Source organism: Parasteatoda tepidariorum, chromosome X1 (genome assembly GCF_043381705.1).
Source record: "Parasteatoda tepidariorum isolate YZ-2023 chromosome X1, CAS_Ptep_4.0, whole genome shotgun sequence".
NCBI classification, from domain to species: domain Eukaryota; kingdom Metazoa; phylum Arthropoda; class Arachnida; order Araneae; family Theridiidae; genus Parasteatoda; species Parasteatoda tepidariorum.
In genome coordinates, this window is record NC_092214.1 from 5,937,985 (window position 1) to 5,964,199 (window position 26,215).

At 30.3% G+C, this 26,215-nt stretch overlaps 2 protein-coding genes across 4 annotated transcripts in view; both read left to right on the forward strand.

The window, feature by feature from the left end:
* LOC107440089 (uncharacterized) overlaps window positions 1-10,308 on the forward strand; it is a 19,306-nt gene extending 8,998 nt beyond the window's left edge. The window contains exon 2 of the mRNA XM_043040657.2: window positions 6,838-10,308. Within this exon, the coding sequence (XP_042896591.1) occupies window positions 6,848-8,773 (1,926 nt within the window). The 5' untranslated portion in view covers window positions 6,838-6,847 and the 3' untranslated portion in view covers window positions 8,774-10,308. The remainder of the gene's footprint in view (window positions 1-6,837) is intronic.
* Window positions 1-26,215, forward strand: part of LOC107440090 (NADP/NADPH phosphatase nocturnin) — a 129,170-nt gene that overhangs the window by 18,610 nt on the left and 84,345 nt on the right. The window contains exon 1 of one of the 3 annotated variants that reach the window (XM_016052885.3): window positions 20,480-20,639. The exons of the other annotated variants lie outside the window; for them this stretch is intronic. Coding sequence (XP_015908371.1) covers window positions 20,620-20,639 — 20 coding nt within the window. The 5' untranslated portion in view covers window positions 20,480-20,619. Of the gene's footprint in view, window positions 1-20,479; window positions 20,640-26,215 lie in introns of those variants that run through there. 3 annotated transcript variants of the gene reach the window in all.

Sequence of the window (26,215 nt, forward strand, 5' to 3'; positions counted from 1 at the left end):
GATGCAAGCTTATATATATATATTGTTTAAAATTGGGCATACAGCCACTATGTGAAAGGAATTACAGTGCAATTTGTGAAATTATAACATTTGCGAACACTACTGATCCATTGTAAGATAATTTTAATTAAATTCACTAGCGAATTTCTTTGAAGTATAATAGATTGAGTGAATGTTTTCAAAGTGTTTAAGATAAGACTTGTTTAAATTGTGATTAAAAGTATTAGATGGTATTAACTATTAAATTCTCAAGACTATGTAACTTCAACACCAAGTAAAATATTTGCTCACTTTACGTCAGTCATGCCAAACAATATGCCCTGCGATGGCTAAATTAAGTACTATTTATCACATCATAATCCAGTCTAGAAAAAGAAGGACTAAGTTTAAATTAAGTTGTATTTTTAGACTTGTAATTTAATTTGTAAACTCAAACTTGCGAAATGCATTTAATAAAAGAGAATTGTAAGCGATAATACTGGAGATTGTCATAGAAGTTAAAATTAAAATCCTGAATTTAACAAAGGAATATTCTGCGATGCTAAGGGAATATTTTGTCAAAGAACAAACTGTTCAAGATAATATTTTATCGAATTATACTCCATTGCCATATGAGCGGGAAGTTTTTTTTTTTTAAACACAATTTGTCTTAATTTAAAAAAAAATAATATTTAAGTTTTAGGCTTTTTTTAATCAATCTAATTATTGAAAATTGATTAATTTTCACATAAGAAAATTTTTTTTCGTAAAATATTTTAATAAGCCTCTATAAATTTTTTCTTATTTGTAATTCTTATTTTTAATTTTTATTTATTAACATTTTTTCTAAACTTCTAGTTATAAGAATATTAGTTTTTCAATCTAATTTACTACAGATATTTCTAAGATTATAATCATTCTTAATTTACTAAACAAAATGAACTAAACGGATTTAGATTCAATTTACTAAACAGAACAAAACTCGTTGCTAATATAGGACAAAAATATAAAAATACCCGAGAAAAAAAAAAACTATAATATCCTAGTTTCAATATTTTTTTCATTTGCTTACAGACGAAACCTATTGAATATTCTATATCTGCCGCATTTTTCGTACAAATATGTGAGACCATTCGCCTTTGATCTTAAACTAATAATTGCAAAGCATATCTAAAATTTTAGCTGTATTGTTTCCGCTTTTCTATGTTTAAATTTTTGTTGATTTATACTGTCTTTTACTAGTCATATTTTTATTAATTGCCTTTATTACCTCCAATTATTCCTATATTTTAAAATTCAAATCGAATGTAATATTAAAATTTTATGATCGATTTAAATTTTGAAAAAATGCGAGTAAAAGTTTTTTTCTTCTAATTAGTTTTTTCGCGTCACAGTTGAATATTTAGTAGGCCATGTATGTTCTACGGATGCAGCAATTCGATTTATGTATTTATTTCTTTTAAATCGATAATAACAAAAAAGTTGAAAACTGAATGCAGGCTGGGAGGACTTCTGAAGGCATTTCAATATTCAATATAAAACTAAATAAAATCGTTATAATCAGGCACAAGGAAAACCAAGGAAATAAATCAGTTTATCATGTCTATGTGCTCGTGTTCAGTTAGAAGCATATGGAAGAAAAATTAATTCACTTGCTTTCTTCTACTTAAAAGCTCAGCATTCAAGTTAAAGATATTTTTTTAATAATTATATAGACTTTTAAATCTCCTTATTAATAAATAACAGGTAATAATTTAAATTATTTTCTATTTAGGTTATGTTTATGTGCTCTTGTTCAGTTAGAAGCATATGGAAGAGAAATTAATTCACTTGCTCTCTTCTACTTAAAAGCTCAGCATTCAAGTTAAATATATTTTTTTAATAATTATATTGACTTTTAAATCTTCTTATTAATAAATCTCAGGTAATAATTAAAATTATTTTCAATTGAGGTTATATTTATGTGCTCGTGTTCAGTTAGAAGCATATGGAAGAAAAATTATTCACTTGCTCTCTTCTACTTAAAAGCTCAGCTTTCAAGTTAAAGATATTTTTTTAATAATTATTTTGACTTTTAAACCTCCTTATTAATAAATATCAGGTAATAATTTAAATTATTTTCAATTGAGGTTATGTTTATGTGCTCGTGTTCAGTTAGAAGCATATGGAAGAAAAATTAATTTACTTGCTCTCTTCTGCTTAAAAGCTCAGCATTCAAGTTAAAGATATTTTTTTAAAAATTATATTGACTTTTAAATCTCCTTATTAATAAATATCAGGTAATAATTTAAATATTTTCAATGCAAGTTATGTTCAAAGCACAACATGCTAGGTAGATGAGATTTTTGAAATATTTATGCATTTTTTAGTAAATAGAGAATTAGCCGTTCAGCTTGAGGCAATAAATTAAAAAGTCACATTTTCAATTTTTTCAAGAAATCGCTTTCGATTAAAAGCTTTGCAATTTCAATGTAAGCAATAAGATGTTTCTTTGTACTGTGCTATTATTTACCGTATGTTCCGGAAAATTGTATAATACCTATCTGAAAACAAAGTAACTTTTGAAGAAAGTGTACTGAGAAAAATAGCATGGTCAAAACTACCAGAATGTGGCAAAATTTATTGTATTTCTCGCTCTGTGGGAACACCAAAAATCGAAGTAATTTTTACCGAAGAGTTTTGGTAATGATTTTGGTAAAATTAGCAATAAAATATGGTTTAACAGTAACTGATAAAATTTGATAAATGTGGTGAAATTTCTTAATTTTATCAAGACACCTTTGAGCATGGCAGGGAAATAATTTATTTAGTTAAATTTACCTTTTTCAGTTTTGTATTTTTTACTAAATGTGTGGTAATAAGAATTTTAATTTTGAAAACCAAACTTTCCGGTGAACCATTACCATGTGAACGGGAAAATTATTAAATGAATGATTTAAATACCATATATTTTAGTTTTACTCATAAGAATTATAGCTTTTTTTTTTTACCAGAAATATCATTACCACACAATAGGTAATTTTACCAGAATTTTTTTCTCCGTGTGTGACTTAGTATACTGCCTAAATTTTTTCTTAGTTTTGTGTAAAAAATCACTAAAAATTTAAATATTTGGAACTCAGTAGCAGCCATTATAGAACTTGATCTCAGAAGAAAAAAATATTTTTGAATAAGTATCATATGAAATAAAAATGTGTGCAAAAATTTTTTAAAAGAGGAAAAAAATAAATAGGAACCAAAAGGTAAAAATGCTGTTTTTTGTGACCCTAAATTCTGACGTTCACTCTTCATGTTTTTGAATAAGCATAATTATGAGATTAATTACTTTCCTACTGTAAATGATTGTGCAAATTATTTTCTATTGTGGAACTTATTTTCTTTCACCATCTCCTATATGTTGTTTCTATTTTAAATATTTTTCTATTTTATTTTTTCTTCAAAGTGCATAGTTAATATTTTAGCTTTTTATGTTATGTAAGGGTAAAACAAAAAAATTTTATTTCCTGCGGTTTTCAATAAAAAGAACAAAAATTTAAGAAGATGCAAGCTTCTCAAAAGTTTCTATGACAAATTTAGCAAGTAATTTTATTTACATTTTAAGAGTTTGATAATTTTATCTTCATTTATCAGAATATAAATTCAAATTAAGAGACAATTTTTTCTTCAAAAATCTCATACTTTCATTAACACAAACATTTTAATAGAATTTTTACATAATTTTATAAATACTCACTCATATGCTATAGTTCTTTACCTTACGACACCCCAATCATAGTAGCACCTTCTAGAAGAGAGAAGACTTCCGCACTGATCAATTAAGTAGCCCGACGTAACGACCATAAACTGCACAGCATAAATATTTTCTCCCAAATTACTCATTAACTGTTCTAATACTGTTACTTAAGAATTATTTCATAGTAAATAAAAGCACATGTTAAAACCGAGTAATTTTTTTAACAAAAATTTCTAAATAAATTTTTTGAATGTAGTGTTTATTTAAAAACAAAAAATCTTTTACTAACTCAGCAAAAAACTATTTGGAAATATTGTTTTACATTTTTAGCGTCAGTTGATTGCCTTTTACATTGAAAAGAACCACGTAAAATTAATAAAGCTGACCATTCGTTACTTTAAACTAAATTTTTATGAGGGAGTGTACTTGTTTTTACTCGTTAACTCAATAAATTCAATTGTCAACCAGTCTTATTAAAGTTCTCTATCCGTCGGGCTAATCACAAAGAGGTTTTCATGGGTTTATTTTCTCCGTGTAACACAAATACGCGTCAGTTTCATAGGATTTTTTTTATATTTAATTTATTAGTTGATTATATAAATTTGCCCCTTGTTTTTTTGCTTTTGGAGGTTCGTAAATTACTAAGATACGGAGATAGAATCGTAACATTAAGGACAGTGAAATCGATATTTGATTTAAACTTTATTGATACGATAAAATTATTCACCAACTATCGGAAAGTTTAAGAAATTATTCTAAGGTAGATTTTCTTGTACTTAAATAACATTCATGGCTATCGGATGTTTAAAAATAAACCCTGATAGTTAAAACAATTTTCGTTTAATATACGGTCATTTTATTAAAATATCAATATAAATAACTATTATCATGAATTAATTAATTATAAAGTCCACTATTGGCAAATGTCTCCATTTAAAAGCAAAGTTTTACATGAATCATTTTGCATCCAAACAGCCATATCCTAAATTTTTTAGCCCCGGAATCGATCGGGTAACAAATAAAATTTTTAGTGGAAACGTGGAACCGGCCGGGTAAAAGAGATACTTTTCATCTGGTTCCCGGAGCAGGCAAGGCCTAGGGACGACAAGGTTGCAAGGTTGTTTTCACGAGTGTGAAAATACCGCAATCAAGTGGTAAATATCGAGTTACAGCCTAAAATATCTACCGAAATTGAGATTTGAATGTGATTTTATAAGTATCAGGGCCAAACAGATATGAATGACCCTGTCTCTCACAGTGAAACTATACATGATACGACAGTAAAATGTAGGTAGAACCATATAAAATTAAGTGCAAGAGGCGCTAAAGGTTAATATTTTTAATAAAACTTCTGAGTTACTACTTCCGATTTTTATTTATGAGAACACCGAAATCAAGCATCACTGGCTGCGGCCAGTAAGTGGGTGGGTGATCACTTTGATCAGTCTGCGTAGGGATCCAGTGTGCCCGGTATCGGTCCTCGTTGAACTGTTCTACCGTAAAGTTCTCGACTTCGCGCGTGTCATCGGGCAACCAAAGCAGGGAAGCCATCCCCTCTGCTGAGGATCTAAAATTGCGATGGCATGCTTTCGAATCATCCTCAGTGATGTTTCCCAGACAGTCGCCAATATCCCATTGTGCTGCTCTAGTGCGACGTAAATAAAGTACTTACCTACCGATTTTTATTTACGCCTAAGCTTAAAAAGCACGCCATCTTCTAATGTTAATTTACTTGTGTTGTTTACAATATGACTTGTGCTATTTATTATTCAATTAGAAAATCCATTTAACTTTAGCTGGAAGCATAAAAAACTTTAGATAACACTCAAAAGAGGAAGACTCTTAATATTTAATTTATGCCGTGATATTAACTTCCTTTAATCATGTATGGCTCATGACCTTTAAGAATTCATAAAATGCAGATAAATCTTATGAATGATAAAATTGAATGCCAATTTAAATACAAATATCAACAATAAAATCTCTGAGAATATCAAACTTGCTCACAATCTCTCCGGAAATTTTTAAAATTCCTTTCCAGTTTAAGAATCATGTAAAGATATATTTTGCAAAATGTTAGGTTTCCCCTAATTCTAACGTTATCGTTGTTCGAGTTTCCCATCGCATGGCCAAAAATTTCCCAACAAATTGTACTATCGCAAAGTTTTAGGAAATAAGGTTCGTATGATTAACGTACGAAAAATGCTATGTAAAATCTTTCTATTGTGTACTTTTAGTTCCCCATCCATAGACGCTAGGACCAAACACAGAATGCATAGAGGGGGCTGGCCATTAGTAAACGGTAGGGGATTGTGCTAATCCCTTTCGCCGTCATTATTGAGGGATGATGGAAGAATTAGACAGCGTCGTTTCTTTGTAAGTTTTGGATACAGATTCATCCTCACATGGTGTCTATGTGCAAGACCAAAGCACCTTCAGGGCGTAGCGTCTAACGCTATAGAGTGGAAACTGTTGTCTAAATTGTCAGAGTGGGACTCGCAGCGATTCCGCACACAACAGCAAGTGTAGCAGCCGTATTGGTTTTGATCGTGATGAGCAAGGCCCTTGGGCTACACATTGTTGGACAAGATGAAGCAAGCAGTCAAGGGCCAACACATTCAATCTCCTACGGAATGCATTTTCTTTAACGGCAGCCATTGAACTTATCGTTCTTCGCCATGGAACGTGTCAGAAGTGTCGCTCATTTTGCGTTACCTGGTGAGCACCTTGTGACCAAAGTCACGAAGGCGAGAAACATTACCCACGCCACACTGCCACAGATACCCGTTCATAGGTTGGGCGACATTCACACATCACACACAACAGAGGACAACACACAGAGAGAAACATCGATGCTCTGAGCAGGATTCGAATATCAACACCTCCCCCCCCCCACAAAATGGTTTGCCAAAACCGTCTAGGACATCCCAGTCTAATAGCTGAAAAGCATTGACAGGGTCGAGAATTATATTATATTAATTTACCATTCCATTTTTTAAAAATAAACTATATCTCGCATTTATGTCATTCATTTCTGTGTACTATCTAAGCAATTATGTAAATAATTTATTATACAATCGCAACCTAAGTAGATTTTTTTCGATTTAAAATTCCTTTTTTTGCAGGATAAACAAGATGCGATCCAGGAAGATTCTATATCGTCCCTACCCTTTGTTCGTGGCATGTTTCATCTTTTGTGGAATTCTAGTTATATTCTACATTCGATTCGAGTATTCCGAAGATAAAACGTATTCTCATTTTTTTGCTGATGATACTGTGAGTTCATTTTTAATTGATACTTCAGGTTGTCAAATTCCTGCATGGAACCCATGGGACGATTCTGTCCAATCAATATTTAAGCGTGTTATTACTCCCTACAAGTGTTCCGGACCTTTGTCTTTTTTAAGAGTTCTTCCAAATAGCGTTATAAGTTTAGAAGAAGCCCTGTTGGAATATTATTACGAAGTAGACTTAAAATCAGTGCATTGTACTTTTCAAGAAATACAAAGGAATTCTACAGTTACTGATAAAGACATTGACAATCGTGTTAATTTATCAAAATCTCATACTTTAGTGTGGGATCAACCTTTAGGGATTGATTTCATAAAAACAACGTGCCATTTTGATGATAATGATAGAGTATTTAGTGAATTTCTTCCTTTAACTCCTTTGAAGAGTTCAGTTGAGAGACGTTGTTTGAATCATCAATCAAAGCTAAAAGCTCAAAGGCCTGTGAATGTTATGTTTATAGGAATCGATTCAATTTCTCATTTAAATTTCATACGCCATTTTCCAAAATGCCAAGATTACCTAACAAAGTATTTATCTCCTATAACGATGAACGGTTATAATAAAGTAGGTGATAACACTTTTCCAAATTTAGTACCTTTATTAACAGGGCATTCTTATCAATTTTATTATGATGATGCTAGAAAAAATCGCTTTTTTGACGATGTAGACTTTTCTTGGAAAGCTTTTGCTGACCTTGGATATCGAACATTACTTGCTGAAGATGCTCCCGACATTGCCACGTTTAACTATTACCGAAACGGTTTTAAAAGTCCACCAACTGATTATTATTATAGACCTTTTGCTTTAGCTGTTGAAAAGTCTGATATAAGAGAAAAGCAGTGTTTTGGCAGTAAAATGGAAATGGAGGTAATATATGACTATTTAAAGAGCTTTTTGGGCACCATGAATAATACCCGTCCATTCTTTGCTTTTTCATTTCTGGCACGCTTAACACACGATGTTTTCAACTTTGCTGGGTATGCCGATGAGCCGACTTATCAGTTATTGAAACACTTAAATGAAAATAATTTTCTAGATAATACAATGCTAGTTTTTTTCAGCGATCACGGAATCCGTTATGGGGACATACGAAAAACTCGTATTGGTCAATACGAAGAACGATTGCCGTTTATGCATTTAATTATGCCAAAATGGTTTCTAAAGCAAAATCCGACTATTAACAAAAACTTAGTTATCAACAGCGAGCGTTTGACTTCTCCTTATGATATACATTCTACTATCCTTCATTTAGCTAGCATGATGTCAAAGACTACTTTCTCTATTTCAAAGCTTAGTCCTGGACTTAGCCTTTTTCATGAAATACCCGCCAATAGAACATGTTCAGAAGCTGGAATTTCACCCCATTGGTGCACTTGCCAAGTCTCAAAGCCTATATCTAAGAGCTATGCAATTGTAGAAAAAGCTGCTGAAACTGTGATTGATACCGTAAATAACTGGACACGGGTATATGAAAAGTGTTCTACACTTGTACTGGATGAAATTTTTGATGCGCGTGTAACAGATGGATCAATGGACCATGTAAACATTAGCATGTTAGAAACAAAGTCTCAACAATTCAGTTACAATTATCTTCTAATAGTGTCTGCTTCTCCTAGTCAGGCAATGTTTGAAGCAACTGTTCGCTGTACTACAATTAATGCAATTAGTCAATGTAAAGTTATTGATGATATTAGTAGAATCAATGAATATGGTAAACAATCGGATTGTATATCAGACGTAGAAATTAAAAAATTCTGTTTTTGTCTCTAGTCAATGGAAATTAAGAATTCGATAATTTGGCTTTCGAATGAAAAAAATTCTTTTTACCGATCAATTCCAAATCTGCTGGATCAAATGATAATAGCCAACCAAATAATCAAAATTATTTTTGGAAAAATTTTGTATTCATGCTTAGATTTAAATGTTTGAAAGTAAATAATGAAGTTTTCTACAAAGCTCATAATGTTTTGAAAAAAATAAATGCTAACTGAATTGTATTTTCTTGCAAATTTAAACTAACTAATTTAAAAAATAATGGGTGTAGATATAGAATGTAGATATGTTTGGAATTAAAACACAATGCTGAAAATAAAAGCGTTAAACAAGCGAGATAAACGAATAAGCAAGCAAAGGAAAATATAAAATGTTTTAAGCATTATTATTAAATTTTACGTAAAATCTTGACCAGCTTTTTATACTGATTACTGACTAAATCTTTGAAATGTTTGGCTTTGTCCAAGCATTTATTGTATAGCAGAAATGTTTTTCCTTTTAAATCATAATCATATTCAGCATAAAAAGTATTTAAAATTTGATAAATTGTTAGCAAATTATTATAATTTTTTTTATTATTGTCTTTATAAGAGACGTAATTGATATCCTACGACATTTAATTAAATTAGTTCTGTTAGGTTCCAAAAATTAACGTTTCTTTGACATTCCCTATTGATCAATGATTTCCTTTGTGATAAATTTATTTTAGATTTAGTATTCTTTTTTTTCTGGCATTAAGGAATGCGATGAATTTGCTGTGAGTAACCAATCATATAAAATGTTTAATTTTGAATTGTGAGTAAAATTTAGTTAAAGATGGTACATTTGTATAAAAACTATATTTTCATGCACATTGACATTCCTTTAACCCTTAGATGCAGAATTTCAAGAAACATATTTTTCATTTTTTTTTGTGTTTTAATTTAGGCCAAAATTAGTGAAAAATATAATAGTCAGTAGCATTTTAATAATTTATAGTAACGAAATAAACATGAAACGCCAGCGTCTTTTTCTGCGTTAAAAAAATCTTCCAAACACGGCTCGCTTCCAAATAACAATTTTTCAAATTTGCACTTATTTGCAGTCATCTAGATCTAAGAAAAACAGTTATTCATCATTGAAATTTCCTTAATTTATAAAATCAATTATTGATGAATTTTTTAATTTGAAAGAAAAAAAAATTATTTTCAAACTACTTCTTATTTGGATTTTATATTTTAGTATAAATAGAATCTAATAATGTAACAGATTTTTTCAGTAACTATCAAACTGTCTTTTATAATTTAAAAAATACCAAAATATATTTTTGATTGTAAATAGAACATCAGAAAAAAATTATATGAAAGGGACAACGGTGACTCATTTGCGTCAAAGGGTAAAGGAATCATTTGTTGCTGTATTGGTCACTGTAAAATAATGAATTCTACTTTATATTTATACATGTGATAAGTGCCAACTTTTACCTAAAACCAAAACATGCCTTATGTACTTATTTGTAAATAATATGGATAAATATATACTTTTTTACTGATTGATTTTGTATGCTTTTTGACTTTAAGTTACACGATTGATTTTCTCGTAATGGCGGTTATTTAACAAAAAGTTGTAGAAGGCTTTAAATATTTTATTCAATTTAATAGTACAGAAATAAAGTCATAAAATTTCTATGAATTTTAATGAAAACACCATCAAGGTGCAAGTGACGAATATTGAAATGTCCTCTTTCATAAAACTGTACTATTCATAGTTCTCGAATTAAATATGTAAGCATATGGGCGTGATAAAGTTCCTGTTTTTTCTCCCCCTTTCTACCTCATTTTTCTTTTTTCCTTTCTTTTATAAATGATGAGACAAAACGATATCATTCGTGAAGTAAAATAATAATAATAAATAAATAAACATATAAATAAATAAATATTTAAAGAAATTAAATTAGCAACAATAAGAGTTCGATTTGTATCAAATTTGGCATAGATAGAATAAAATATTTACACTGAGTGTACTTACACTTTTTAAAGTGGAAGAAAAAGGAAAATTAAAAAGAAAGAGAAGAAGAAGGAAAAAAAAACTAATCCCGTTGTGACTTTAACACGGCCATATCTAGGATATGTAATAGTCAGAATTCTCTTATTGAGAAACGCTGTCTTACAACATGTAAGGCAAAAAATATAATAATAATAAAATAAATAAAACTCCACTGGAAGTTTTTTACTGCCTTTAAACACCTTTGTTCCAGAAATATAATAAAAATCATCCCATTCTTCTTTGTTAAGCTTCATTATTAAACCGGAATTATTAATGACTTTAACCAATCATTATGGGTTAAACAATGGATAAAGAAACCAGGTGTTAGTGCTATTGTACAAATTTCACCTTGAAACGTTTATATTTTTCGCAATTAATATAAAAAGAAATCTTCAATATTAGAAGGATATGTGATATTTTTAAGCAAAAAGTGAAATTTAGACATAAAAATTAAAATCTTATGCTATTGTTAATAGCAATTTAACTGAAAATAATTGATTTTAATGAATAATCAAAAGAAATTAAACCCTTAATATTTTTCTTGAATAAAAAAAATGAACATTAAAACTCGTTTTTATAATAAATGGTGTAGGTGTTTACAATTTTTTTTAAATATATCTGAAAGAATAATGAATGGAAATATTAATACTAAAACTCTTCAGACTTTTTATAATATTGTGTTTCCAAAAAGAAAAGGTATAGCACAAAATCAGAATCTTTAAATTTTATATTCTATGTATTTCTATCATTTGTTGCTGTATTGGTCACTGTAAAATANTTTTTGATTCTATGTATTTCTGTTTTTTTTTTTTTTTTTTTTTTTAAATTTTTTTTAATTTTTTTTTTTTACCTATGCTTTAAAAATTCCGGATCAAATTACGGAAAAAATACTTGCACCTTTAGTGCTGCTTCGTAAAACCCATTATTTTTACAGTGAAGGATGATTATTTTAAATAAACTTATCAGAAATAAATAACTATATTAGATTTAAATTATTTTAACGAAAGGAAAAATAAGTTTCAAGTGCGTTGGAATAAAATTAGGGAGTACATTTTCGTGTTAAGGCAGCGTTTCGTAAGAAATGACGCGTTCTTACAAAATAAGAACATCTTAGAAAGTATTTAACCCAGGGTAGACAAAATTTAAAAAACAGTAATTTAAACCATTCTGTCCAAAACGATCTTGCAGATTGTCCAAAAGTCTTTTATACAAATTATCAAATTGCGTAACAATTTTATCAGCACAACACGTAAGTGTGATAAATATGCATGCGATTTATTATTAATTAAATTTATACGTATAAGGGAATTTTTGCTTTTAAAATATATCAAAAATATGTCAATTAATATATCAATAAAATATATCAATTAAAAAGTTAGAAAATTTTTTAATTACCCATTTATCTTATGTTTTTCTTCTTTTTTTATAATTAAAAGAACCGTGTTTTATTATTTCATCTGATTCTTAGACAAGTCAAGTTGTCTAATTTTCGTTATTATATTAAATTATAAAAAATAAATATTAAAATAAAATTCAACAATATAAATAAAGACTTTTAGAAAATGAATAAAAAATCCTTTTTATCTTAGTTTAATTGCTCATCGGCCTTCTTGTATTATTGTACAAAATATTTAAATATTTTATATTCTGTGATATAAATACTGCAATAATAGCTATAATTTACAAAAAAATATGTTTAAAAAGTTATTTTTTGAACGACTACACTAGGCTTATAAAAAAGAAGTAACAATTATTTTTCAAATTGTATTACCTATAATTAACAGTGCGCAAAAAAAGAAAAAAAGAAAAGAAAAAAACGAACTGCCATTAATAACTTTTGATCTAATAATCGGTTTTGCACGTTCTAAGACTCAATTTTAATAGTTCGAGGAGGTAGCCTCAAATATTCTAATTCATAAGTGTAGACGATATTTTCAGATATGAAATTAGACACAAAAACGTACTTTCTATTAATTAATATACCTTTTTTTTTGACGGATGGATTCGGATCAAAGAATATGGGGGTAGCCGCAATCTGGGAAATATGGTCCCAATAGTTCGGTCACGAGAGTACTGCAAAGTTTGGACCCCTTAATGTTAATTTTACTTTTTGAGTGTTTCGCTATGTCTCGCGATTTTTTTAAGCGAATTGAAAAAATTTTCTCTTATTTATAAAATTCTTTTATCCGAAGATAATTCCATGCAAAAAATAACTTTTAGTAAATATTTATTATTTAATTTAAGAATCGTTGAATAAATTTCAAAGTGTAATGAATAAAATTTTTTACATCATTTTAAACAATGCAATTTTGTATGGCAAAATACAAAATTTGAGCTTAATCGGTTCAATTGTTCCTGAAAAATAGAATTTAAAGAGTCCAACTTTTTTGAGATAATATAACTAACTGAAAAAACATAATAAATAATTGAATAACATGAATAAATAACTGAATAACAGTAACAATTCAACACATTTTTCCAAAATTGTTCGATCAATTAAGAAACTACAAAAAATTTGAAAGCGAGCTTAATTTCCTCTTTGATATTTCTCACTTTCTACAAAGCCTTTGATTTTCAAGAGTCTTTGCAGTTTTACCATGTATACAGTCAATATGTTAATGTGTTCAAACAATCAAATTTATTTAATTGTTTAATAATTAACTTGTTTCTCGTGTGTTTAAGTTGTTTCTCACATCCGTTAAGATCAGAGACTAATATAGAGGATAAAGACTTCTCACTTTTCCCGTTTTTTTTAATTTATTTATTTTTATTTATTTATTTATTTTTACAACCATATAGTTTGTCTACGGTAAGAACTCCCCCCGCCACAAAGTCTGAGGCCGTCTGCTGCAATGGAAACAAGAATAGCGCATTTCAGGGTCTAACACAGTAGACTGAAGAAAACGATTACCTTTCCCTCTCCGACCCGAGCAAAAACTTTTCCTAAACAGTGACCACATACCCCTACTTAAAATAGTTATACCTCGTTACCATAGTCACCCCTTCATGGGTCCAGACAAATGGCTTGGGGAGTTCTTACTTTAGACAAACTATAGTTGAACAGGCGACCCAAATATTGAGTTTACGACTACTAGTTTTCAACTCCGTGGCCTTGCAATTTTGAACCCAATACAGAAGACAAGGGAACAATTTTGAACCCAATACAGAAGACAAGGGAACTACTGGATCATGAATTAGGAGAAATTTGCCTTCGTGGAGGACTTTTTGATGGAACTAACCCGCATTTGCGTTACACGGTGAGAAAACCTTCCATGGTTAGTCTGACGGCAAGGGGACTGTAACCCATGATCCGTCTACTAATGAGGACGCCAGCTCTGTGGTCGGTGTGAGCCGGGTGCGGAACTCGTATTGATAGTCAGTCATCGCCTGGATTCGAATCCGGTTTTTTCTGACATACCCGAGTAATCAGTATTGATAATTTAAAAGCAGTTTATTTTAAATTTTAAAATTTTTTTAGCTTTGAAAACTAATATTATGTTGTATATTGCTTAAAGATGCATGTACATCGCTTATAATTTATTCGTTTGCTTATTGAAGTTTTAAAACCAGAGATCATGCAGATTACGAACAATTATATACTTAAGTTTCGGTTTTTTAGAACTTGGGTTAATTAAAACAGAAGGAAGGATATTAGCTTATTCAATCATAGTTACTATAGTTTGAAGCGTCTGGTTCTATTATAACTTAAGTATAAATGCTTGTTTTAGCATTTTTTTAATATTTAAATATTTGGTGTATACATTTAACAAAACGTATTCAAAATATAAACCCTTTGAATTTTATTAGTTTACTATTATTGTTTTAAAATCGTTATAATTAAAAATGCTTTATGTGACACATTTTTTTTAAAAATTTTAAATTTTTTAACTTTTCTTATGAGATTTAAAGATCAAAATCTTTTTCATCGAGACAATTATTTGTAGCATTTATTATCAATTTGATTGTATAGAGAGTCCATCGATTTCCGATCTTTATAAATGCCTTTAAACTTCTTTTCGAATTTAAGTCATGATGAATTAATTCGCAAGGTACAAGACCACGAATAATTAGTCGAATTTTTATATATATATTTATAAATTATTTACATCGAAATCTGCCAAATCATATCTGCAAATGACTATCTACCCTGCTAGTGAATTGCAATTAATCAAATGCTCTTCTTTTGTAGTTTTAACAAGGAAGGAAGATAAAATAACTCAATTTATGTAAATATTGGGGCATTGCTACCTTAATGAATAATTTTTATTTATTTATTTATTATTTTTTTTTTTTTTAAGAAAACAAACAAATTTTGCGTTACACGTAAAGGGAAACCAGGTAAATATCTTTCAGATTGCTAGACATTTCAAAATTCCAACTAAATGCGCAGTAATCGCAATGATTTTATTTTTAATTTTTAGAATGAATAATTTTTTTAGCATTTTTGACAGGCAGCCAATCCTCTTTGTGAATATAACGAGATGCTCTTCATATTTTTGTATTTTTTAACTCAACCCAGAAATCAAACTAACTCGCGATTTAAATATTGGAGTGAAGCCGTATTTATGTTAGTTGTAAAAATAATTTATTTTAATCAAGATTAAATTGAAATTAAAATTATCAAATTCTGCGCTACACGCAAAAGAAAAATCACAAAGATTTTTTTCTGATTGCTTTTACCGGTATTATTGTTCCAGCTAAATGCCCATTATCTCAAAGAAATTATTTTTTAATGATCAATCATTTTTTTATAAATTTTTTTTTTATCATCCTTAATAGATGGCCTATCTTCTTTGTGAATATAACGAAACGATGTTCGTACTTTTAACACAACTCATAAAACAAAGTAAATCGCATACGGAGTACATTCACATTTATGATAGTTAAAAGAATAATTTATTTTAATTAAGATTAAAATAAAATAATCAAATATTGCATTATAATTAAAGGAAAACCACGAAAATCTTTTTCAGATTTCCTGACGGTAATAGGTATAATTTTTTTTTTTTTTATCATTCTTTATATATAGCCTCATCTAAGCAAATGTTGTGAATGCTCTTCTAATTTGTACACAACCACAACCCAGATAACAAAGTAACTAGTAATTTAAATACAGGAGTAAAATCATATTTTGAAAGACTTTTAGAGTGAAAATAATTAGAATTTAATAACAAACTAATTGAACTTTAACAGACAATAATGACACTCTATCTCAGCAATTATTAACATTTTCCGATTTATTGTGCTTTATATGAAATTAATGTTTTGGGCAGGCTTAGATTGCTTACAAGAATGTTCTTTATTTTATTTATTTTTTGTAAGCACTTAAATTGGATCTTTTATTTCAAACATTTGAGTTTCAGAATGATATATAGAATAATTTTAAAGAATATATTAGTTTTTTTTTTTTTAAATTTTAAAATCTACAAATTATAAATCTCTAAAAAATTCGAAAAAAAATGTGTTTAACATCCGTAAGATTTACGAATTTTAGATTTTTAAGGCACAGAGACTAATATAGAATGTTATTTATCATTATTAATTATTACAATTAATAAAAATCAAATAAAAAAGAGAACAAATTACATACAGCTGCTATAAAGAAACAACTTCAATGAAGTTTTGTTTCGACTAACTGCTCCCTAGAGGGCATGGATATATAGAGAGAAAGGGAAAAGAGCAGATTCAAGAAGACAAAATATATAGGTGAAGAAAGTTATTAATGGTGCTGCCATCTATGAAGTATAGTTATTTTTATTTTATTCAAATATGCAATAGCAAATAGAAAGATTATGAAAGCAATAGAAATTATTTAAAGAGCATTAAAAGCAGCCATTTAATTTTCTAAATACTTTTTATTTACTTTAATTACCATGATTAATTAGGAGGGTTAAAATAAATTAAAAATAAATGACATTTTGAAGGGTTTTCCACGAAATTTTTTTGCCCAGAAAAATAAACTGCACTTTAAAACGGGTAAATAGCTTAGTTAAAAAGATGTTAAACATTTAAAAAAAAATTGCTGATTCATCTAAATATGCGTGAAAAAAAGGGGTGAAGGGGAAAACACCAATGATGTTTAGCAATGAAGTTTTGGATCGTTAAATTTGTGCTTACATTTATAAAAAGTAAAGATATTTTGTGGGAGATAAAAGATTTTTTGCCTTAAAATAGATTCTGCTTTCATTTACATAAAACTCAACTTAAGTATAGAATTTTTTAACTTCTCCAACTTTTTAATCAGCTTTTTATTTGATCCCACACACCCCTCACGCCCTGATTTGGTCAGATTTTTCCATCTGGAGGAAAATTATTAAAATCAAGGTATAATTCCCAATTTTTGCATATTTTTATGAGCTCTAGGAATGCAGTTATGGAATATCATTTTAAAAATTAAAAAATTAGTTCACAAACGCTTTTAATTAATCACTAAGCTGCGTCTTTTCTCCATATAGACATTTTGCGCTATTTACATAATTTTCTTAGAAGACGGAGGTTGAAGATGGATGGAACTTAACAATCATGAATAAATGTTAGAAACTAACAATATCTTTAAAAATAGCATATTATTAGGCTAACGGCCTTAACCGTGAGAAACAATTTTTTATTATCCCGTTACCAAAATAAATAAATAAAACTGTTGAATAGAAGAATACATTTGTGTCGAAAACAAATATAGGAATAAACGAGTTTGTATTATGACTAAACAAAAAAGAATGCACATATTGTTGTAGTCAACTATTTAATTTCTTACATTTCTCATTTTTGTTGAATTTTATATACTGCTTATTTTATTTTATCACCATCGTGAAACAGCCCGGCTATATCGGCAAATAAAGTTCAACTACGTAACCTTGATAACTTTAAACCCATCCCAGAAGACGAGCGAATTCCTGAGCCATGCATATGGACAAATTCACCCTAGTGAAAGACTTTTTGATGGAACTAATCCACATTTGTGTTACAAAGGAGACTTCAGAAATTAATTTCGTGAATATGCACTACAATCCATCATTTTAAGACATAAATATTTTCTTCATATGTTATTATTTAAAATGATGTCATATATTTTGCATTCTTTGTTGCATCTATATCTGAAAAAGACAGTAAAAAAATTTTTTTTTGCCTGAAAACGCGTGTTAAGTTTTTACGCTTCATAGGACAATTTAGGAATTAATGTAGCAAATTTATTTAGCAAAACCTATATTTTTAAGGCACAAAAAGTTTCTGCGAGTGTCATTCTCAAAAATGGTGCGATTCGGTGTTAACCTAAAATAAAGTATTCATTCTCATAATTTTTGGAGTTCTTTAACACCATATTCGGACAAGTATTGCACCATAGTTTTTACAGTTTATGTTTTCAAGTGTGAATACTGATGATCTTAAGAGATTTTGGAGCACTAATCGGAAAAGATTCTGAAAATACAATGCATGCTTGGAAATTATATTTCTTTTCCAATTCCTAAAAAAGTGCTAATTTATACAAGTTTCAAAAAGAAAGAGTAAGAATGTAAAAACATAAACTAAAACAACATTTTAATGCCAATAAACTATTTTTAGTAAGCTAAATTAAACACTGGTGTCGAATTTGGATTCGCAGGATTTAGTACTTGATAAGAACTTGGCCAATTTGCTTTATTGGAATTACATTTGCAGGCTTGTGTTCTCAATTTAGGCTTATAAACCTTTGCCAAGTCGAAGGACAAATAGAATAATTATTCAGAGAAGGACAACATGAAGAATGATTGATTGATTTGTTCATTTACGTCGCACTAGAGCTGCACAATGGGCTATTGGCGACGGTCTGGAAAACATCCCTGAGGATGATCCGAAGACATGCCATCACAATTTTATCCTCCGCAGAGGGGATGGCACCCCCGCTTCGGTAGCCCGACGACCTGCACGCGAAGTCGAGCACTTTACGGTAGAACAGTTTAATGAGGACCAATACCACACACCCTCGGTCCCTACGCAGAGTGATCCAAGTGGTCAGCCACCCGCACACTGATCGCAGCCAGTGATGCTTGACTTCGGTGATCTGCTGGGAACCGTGTCTTAACGATCAGTCCACTGCGGGACGACAGACATGAGGAATGCATCCAGGGTTTCGGCAGGATTTGAACCCGCCACCTCCACACTTCGCCCAACGCTTGGCGGGCGATACCCTTCCGCTAATGAGGCCCTGCCAATTTTCCAAACTCTCTGTAGCGTTGAAGTACTGCGTTTGAACTTCGCCGTTACCCTGGCTGCCTCTTTGTGATGTCCGTCTTTAATTTATGCTACTAGTTCTTCGACTTAACATGGGTTTACAAACCATCTGTGTCATAAGCACTTCCCACAATAGACTGATAGTAAGACACGATTTCCAATAGAACTCTGAGGTTAAGCATCACTGACTGTGGTAAATGAGCTGGTGGATTACCACTTTGATCAGCTTGCTTAAGTCACCGACAGTGCATGGTATCGTTCCTCGTTTAATTCTTCTACCGTAAAGTGCTAGACTTCACGCGTATATCGTCGGACTACCAAAGCATGGGAGTCATAGCTTTTTCAGAAGATCAAAATTTTGATGGTATGTCTTCGGATCATCCTCCGGGTTGTTTCCCAGATCGTCGCCAATAGCCCATTGTGTAGTTCTGGTGTGGAGCAAATTAAGTTCTACTACTACTATTTGAAAAAAATAGTACAAACTGATCGTAACGTCACCATGAAGCATCTCTTCAAGCATTTGTTAGCTTTTCGTAAGCATTCTTTAGCGACTTTGGGACTCGAACTAGACTTGTCTTGATTGTTGCTGTAGTTGTAGTTTATTTACGCCGCACTAGAGCTACACAATAGGTTATTGGCGACGGTTTGGGAAACTTCCCTGAGGATGATCGGCAAACATACCATCACAATTTTGATCCTCTGCAGAAGGGATGGCACCCCCGCTTCTGTAGCCCGATAACCTTCGCGCGAAGTCAAGCACTTTACGGTAGAACAGTTTAGCGAGGACCAATACCACACATCCTCTGTCCCTTAGCAGACTGATCCAAATGGTCACCCACCCGCACATTGACCATAGCCTGTGATGCTTGCCTTCGGTGATCTACTGGGAACCGCGTCTTAACGATCAGTCCACTGCGGGACCGGGACATGTTGCCTTGGATAACTTAATTTTATATGTTTCATAAATCCTCAAGCTTTGTGAACTCAAATAAAAACACTCTTGTAAAGTTGTGAGTAAACTATAGTAGGTGCTATCAGAAGTGAGATGAGGCAAAAGCTTTCCTTTTCCAAGGATTTCAGCAGGAATCGTACCCCGCTATCTCCTAGCATTCCAGTCCCGCAGTTGACTGATCGTTAAGACATGGTTCCCAGCAGATCACCGAAGTCAAGCATCACTGGCTACGGTCAGTGTGCGGGTGGGTGACCACTTGGATCAGTCTGCGTAGGGACCGAGGGTGTGCGGAAGATTGGTCCTCGTTAAACTGTTCTGCCGTAAAAAGCTCGACTTCGCATGCAGGTCGTCGGGCTACCGAAGCGGGGGCGCCATCCCCTCTGCAGAGGATCAAAATTGTGATGGCATGTCTTCGGATCATCCTCAGGGATGTTTCCCAGACCGTCGCCAATAGCCCATTGTGCAGCTCTAGAGCGACGTAGTGCTACAACAACAACCTAGCATTCGAACTTTTGTGGGAAGCACAGTGGTTATTGAAGTCTCACTTGGCAGTTAGCATGCTTTACTTGGGCAAATATAAGTAGCTGGAAGCAACCAACGAGCTTAATTAAATATCGGTATTTACTAAACATTTTGAAAGTAATAAGAGTTTAAACAGATGTTTTCTACAATGACTAGGTAAGTGTAAATTTTTAATAGTTTTTAACTTTTTTTGAATTATTTTAAACTCTTTAATATCCATTTTTTATGCAAAATGAATGGAAAAATTTAAAATTTTTTTTACAGAAATTCTAACTTCAAAATTCCCATGTTGTTGATGTAAAATTTAGCTTCTGGATTTATTTAATTTTTGTTTAAATATACTATTTTTAATAATCCAATTTTAATTATGCAATTTTGAAATGTTTTTATGCAAAACGGCGTAATTGGTGTGTACGTTTCCTCAATTTGAATTCTGGTTAACATGATATTGGGCCTTTTAGATAAAATAAATTAGTTCGTTTATATTAGAAAGAACACCAATTAAATCTTTTAAAATTCCGAACTTCATAAAAATGCCAAAATCCTGAAAGAGTATAATTTCCTATTATTTTAATTTTCATTATTTATTACTAATAATACTGCTATTAACACCAACTACAATATCAACAGTGCCGGGCTAAATATGTAAATATATGCTTCTTAAAATTTTATTTTGAAAAAAAGAAAAAATTAACCACTGTAAAGTAGCCTGGGATCGAGTCATGGCAGATCTTCTCATTGTACTCTACTTATTTTTTTAACAAACTTAATATTTTTCATAGTTAATTGAAACAAATATTTTTTTTAAATTTCCGCGACGCTTTCTTTTGGAACTATGATCACCCAAGACAGAAACTAACGTGCTTCCTTCTCCTATGACTTTCCACACGCTGATGGGGAAAGCATGCAAAGTGCTGCATGGGTAGAGAGTTCTGTTCTACACACCTGCAGCCCATTTTAATCTCCAATGTATAACAAATTTGTAAATGTTTTATTTTGTAAATAGCCCTATTAATTCTTCTGTATTTATATGCATTTATGAAATAAACTAATTTAACTGAAAGCGATTATCGCGTCAGAACAGCATCAGTATTTCTCATTAAAATTCAAAATGAAATAATCAAATTCAAGACGGAACATTATTTATCTGTAATAACCATTCTGTCAGTAAAACCACAATTCTGATTATTTTATAATTCTGATAAAGCATAATTCAGATTATTTTATAATTCTGATAAAGCATAATTCCGATTATTTTATAATTCTGACTATTATTCAAATTATACATACGCCAAAAACTATTCGACTAGAAGCTGCTTCAGATAAATCATCGCCTAAAATACAATCTTACAAACTAAATATTTCAAAATAATTTTTTTTAGTTAGCATATTCAAAGCTACTAATGAACTTTTTTTTAAGTAAAAAAAATGGGGTTCCGCTAAAAGAAGCTCGATTGTTTAGGGTTCCATAACCGAATAAAATTGGCAACCATAATGTTTGTTTAAATCAGTTTTTATAAATTTTAATATAGTAATGTTTTCTTCAACCATTTTAATGCATTTCTCTCTCTCTCTCTCTCTCTTTTTACAAACTTACTGTATCACCTCACTTATTGCTCATATAAAATTAGAGATACCAAATCTAATTAATCTTTTTAGCAAATTTTCTATTGCTGCTCATTATTACCATTTCTTATTTTAGTACTTTCACTTCTTTGTTTTGTAGTAAACTCACTACCATAATGTTTGTTGAATTCAGTAATTTAACTGAAGTTACTGAATTCAACGAACATTCAGTAATTAAAGTTCCCAAGTCAGTAATTTAACTGAATCGGGAACCATTATGTTTGTTGAATTCAGTTTCTCTAAATTTTAATATGGTACTATTTTCTTCCAACATTTTAATGCGTTTTTTTTTTTTTTTTTTTTTTTTTTTTTTTTTTTTTTTTTTTTACAAACTTACTGTATTGCCTCACTTCTTGCTCATATGAAATTAGAGATACCAAATCTAATTAATCTTTTTTGCAAATTTTCTGTTGCAACTCATTATTACCACTTCTTATTTTAGTACTTTCACTTCTTTGCTTTGTAGTAAACTCACTAATTCTTTCTTCTTAAAGAACTATGGGACTATTGATCATATTTGTTGACAGTAGAGCTAATTATAAATCATTACTAGTTTTTTTTTCAGAGAAATAAAGACCACAAAACACTTTTATGACCATAATGATTTAATATAGATCTTTCTAGGAAATTTATGGTGTTCGAAGCACTATTATTCTGATCGCTAAGTGCTTTGCGAAGGCCAAATCAATCTCCATTGATATTTCATTATAGTCCCTTGCCCTAACAATGAACCTCAAAATTACATTCAAGGTTATAGAGTCAAAAACATTGTTTACAAAAAATTCAAATGTACCCGTAAATCTCTTCTTCTGGCAAGGTTAAAAAAAGGTAAATTTAAAATAAAGAATTCTTTATGATGACTCAAATAAATATATTCGATCTTGATATTAACCTTATTGAAGAGAACTAAATGAAGATTCAATTAGGTTGTAATTTTTTCATTAGCTATACGGAAATACATCATTTATTTTTTCAATACCAACCTCTTGAATTTTCTTTGTAACTGTTGTTTTTGCCATGACCAATACTTGAGTGAAGGTCAATCAAACATTTATAGAAGTCACTCTAAATTATTTCGTGAGACAACTGAAATTGATGGGTGTGAGTATGGTCAGTGTAAGCAAGTTGATATTTAGTTCCGTGGATTGGTCCGTTGAAGGCCAGCCACTTAGTTTTCTGCTGTTAATGAATATGCTATGCCTCATACGGCCTTTGCAGATGGGACACCGGTGTGATTTTTCTATATTTTTTTTCTGAATCTCTAATCACAAGCAAAAATATATTTTGATATTTTTAAATGTGAAAAACAGTCTAATAGTTGCTAAAAATATTTTTTAGATTCTCGAAATTATATTTGTACTAAAATATAAAATCCATAAAAAGTAGTTATTCTTTTTTCTTTTGTGTTCAAAAATTTATCAAAAATCGATTTCGTAAGTTGGAGAAATTTCATTAAAAAATAGCTGTTTCTCTTAGAACTAAATAACTGCAAATAAGTTCAAATTTGAAAAATTATTGTTTGGAAGTAAGTCGTGGTTAGAAGCTTTTACCTTTAACACAGGTTTACTCATTAAAAGGCTAAAACTAAAGACTATATTAAATTTAAATATTTGAATAAAAATTCCATTTGCTGTAATAAATGAATTATAACTTTGCATTTTAGTAATTCATATTTTATATTTTAAATGAATTAAAAATTTGTTTTTTGCAATTATTTTTTAAGATAACAGTTCGTTTTTTGAACTAAAACTCTAACGGGGGATCGTTAGAAATTTTTTAATTTTAAGTAAAAAAAGCGATTATTTCAACTATATTCGTTATTGCGCATTTTGGAAATTTTTTTTTCAGTTATTTATAACTTTGCCACCAAAACAAAATAGATAAAACTTTTGATACAATGTGTTCTGTAAACACTGCCTTTCATATGCATTTTTAGATTCATTATGAATTTTTAGAATTCTAATCAAAACAGAAACTAAATATACACAGAGTCTCAAAATAATATCTATGCGGGGAAAAAAATCAAGAAACGATATAGAAATCTGACCTTAAAGTAGAGGAGGATGAATGTTATAAACATTAAAATAGATTTGATTGGAAATTTAACCTTAAAAGTGTATTTAATAATAGTCCTTCAATTCAGCTATTTCTTCTCACATTCAAACCTGTCTTGTTGTTTATTTCATCTGTTTTCTTAAACTGTAATTTGACAGATTTCAATAGTGCTTTTGTTTTTTTTCCCAATTGAACAATAATTTGCTACTTCCAATGAGTACATTTTTTTTGCTTTTACTTTTGATAAGGATTCAGAAAATTCAGATTAATTACTGTCTCTATGGAACTTGTATTTGTAACGAAATATAATAAATTGTTGATTATCCATAATTACCAGTGATTATTCATAATCACCACTAAATTTGGCAAATGTGATATATTATTGAATATTTTTTTCAAATTTATCGCTCTATTTTCAAAACTCCCAACTCCTAATAAGAAATGTTGCGAATTTAGATTAATTTGTATTGCAATGCTATCTTAATTTCAAATAGCACTTAAAAATTACATGTAAAGAATTTGAAAAACGTCAAGAGTGGTATTAAATTTTGCAACAATTTTTCAGTTTAAGGAATACTGGACAAGTGTATACCTGATAATAGTATTAACCTCATATGAGAAAAAAAACAGTGTAGAGAATATCAGGAAAGGCTCTTAACGTTAAAAAACACCAGTGTCAGGAATATTGAGCAAGTGCATACCATGAAATCGCCCAGTACCTTAAAATTAAAAATCAACGTAGGAAGTAACGGGCAAGTAAGGCTATAGTCTGCTCATTCTTATCCAGTTATTTTAAATAATAACCTGTTCTTTTGGTGAATGTGATAAAATGCATCTTAATCGCATTGCTGGGTATTTCCCTTACTGTTATTTTAATGTTAAGAACAGTTGACCGGTATTTTGTTGAGGTTGGGGACCATTTCTGAGTGTCTAGTAGTCATTGCACTGATATTAAAGGGCATTGGCCGATATTTTCTACACTGAAAATTTTTATAATCTATCTAAAGTGGGGCCGGCATAGCCTGGTTGGTAGGGCACTGGTCCCATGTCCAAGAGGTCGTGGGTTCGATCCCCGCTGGCCGAAGATTCCCAATGTAGTAATTGGTGACTGATGCATGTTAAATCTGTCGAGTCATTAAGTCCTCCATGTTCCCATAACAATCATACCTCTGGGGGTACTGATACAGGAGTTTTCTTGTCTTCCAGATTTCCTGACCGTTTTCTTTTCGCACAGTAAATATTAAAGCCTAAAAATTTAGGATCCTAAAAATTAACAGGATTCTAATAATTTATTTTAATTGTTTTGTAAATAAAAACATATAACGATCGATTTTCATTTACTTCTTCTTCTATAGCCCTACAGCCCTTTGTGGGCCTCGACTTGTTCCAGAACTGTATTCCATAGCCCTATGTTTTGACTTCTCCCTCCACCTACGGATTTTCATTATTTCCAGGACATCAAAAACGTCGTCCTTTCACCTTTTCCTTGGGCGGCCTCCGGGCTGCGAATTGACAAAACATACCGTAGATTATAAACTAGGCGATTGCACGTTGAATTGGCGATGGATTACGCGTAAATGTGGTGGGAGAATGAAATTACATTAACCTAAACAGTGAAATTCGATATTTTTTTCTCCTCCTCGACTAGCCATGATGAATAAAAATAACTCATTAATTCATTTTAGAATTAAAAAAGAAAATAACCTTTTTATTCTTAGGATCACGTTACAACTAAACTGTATTTATATTTTATTAAGCGCAATAATTTCTATTTTATAAAACGATCTAGTTTTTTAATACAACAGATATAATTTTTTAATTTTTTTACAAGAATTGTGTTTGTGAAGAAATTAAAATAATTTATTAATGAACCAATCACAAAAAATAACGTAACATTTTAATACCATGTTTTATTGGAACGCTATTTTGAAGAATTAATTCTATTTAACTTTTATTGTAAGAAAACATAACCTATTTTTATTTAGTGATTTTCTCTGTTAAATCAATCTTGATAAAAGAATAATGTAAACTTTTTTATGAACATTTTTTTT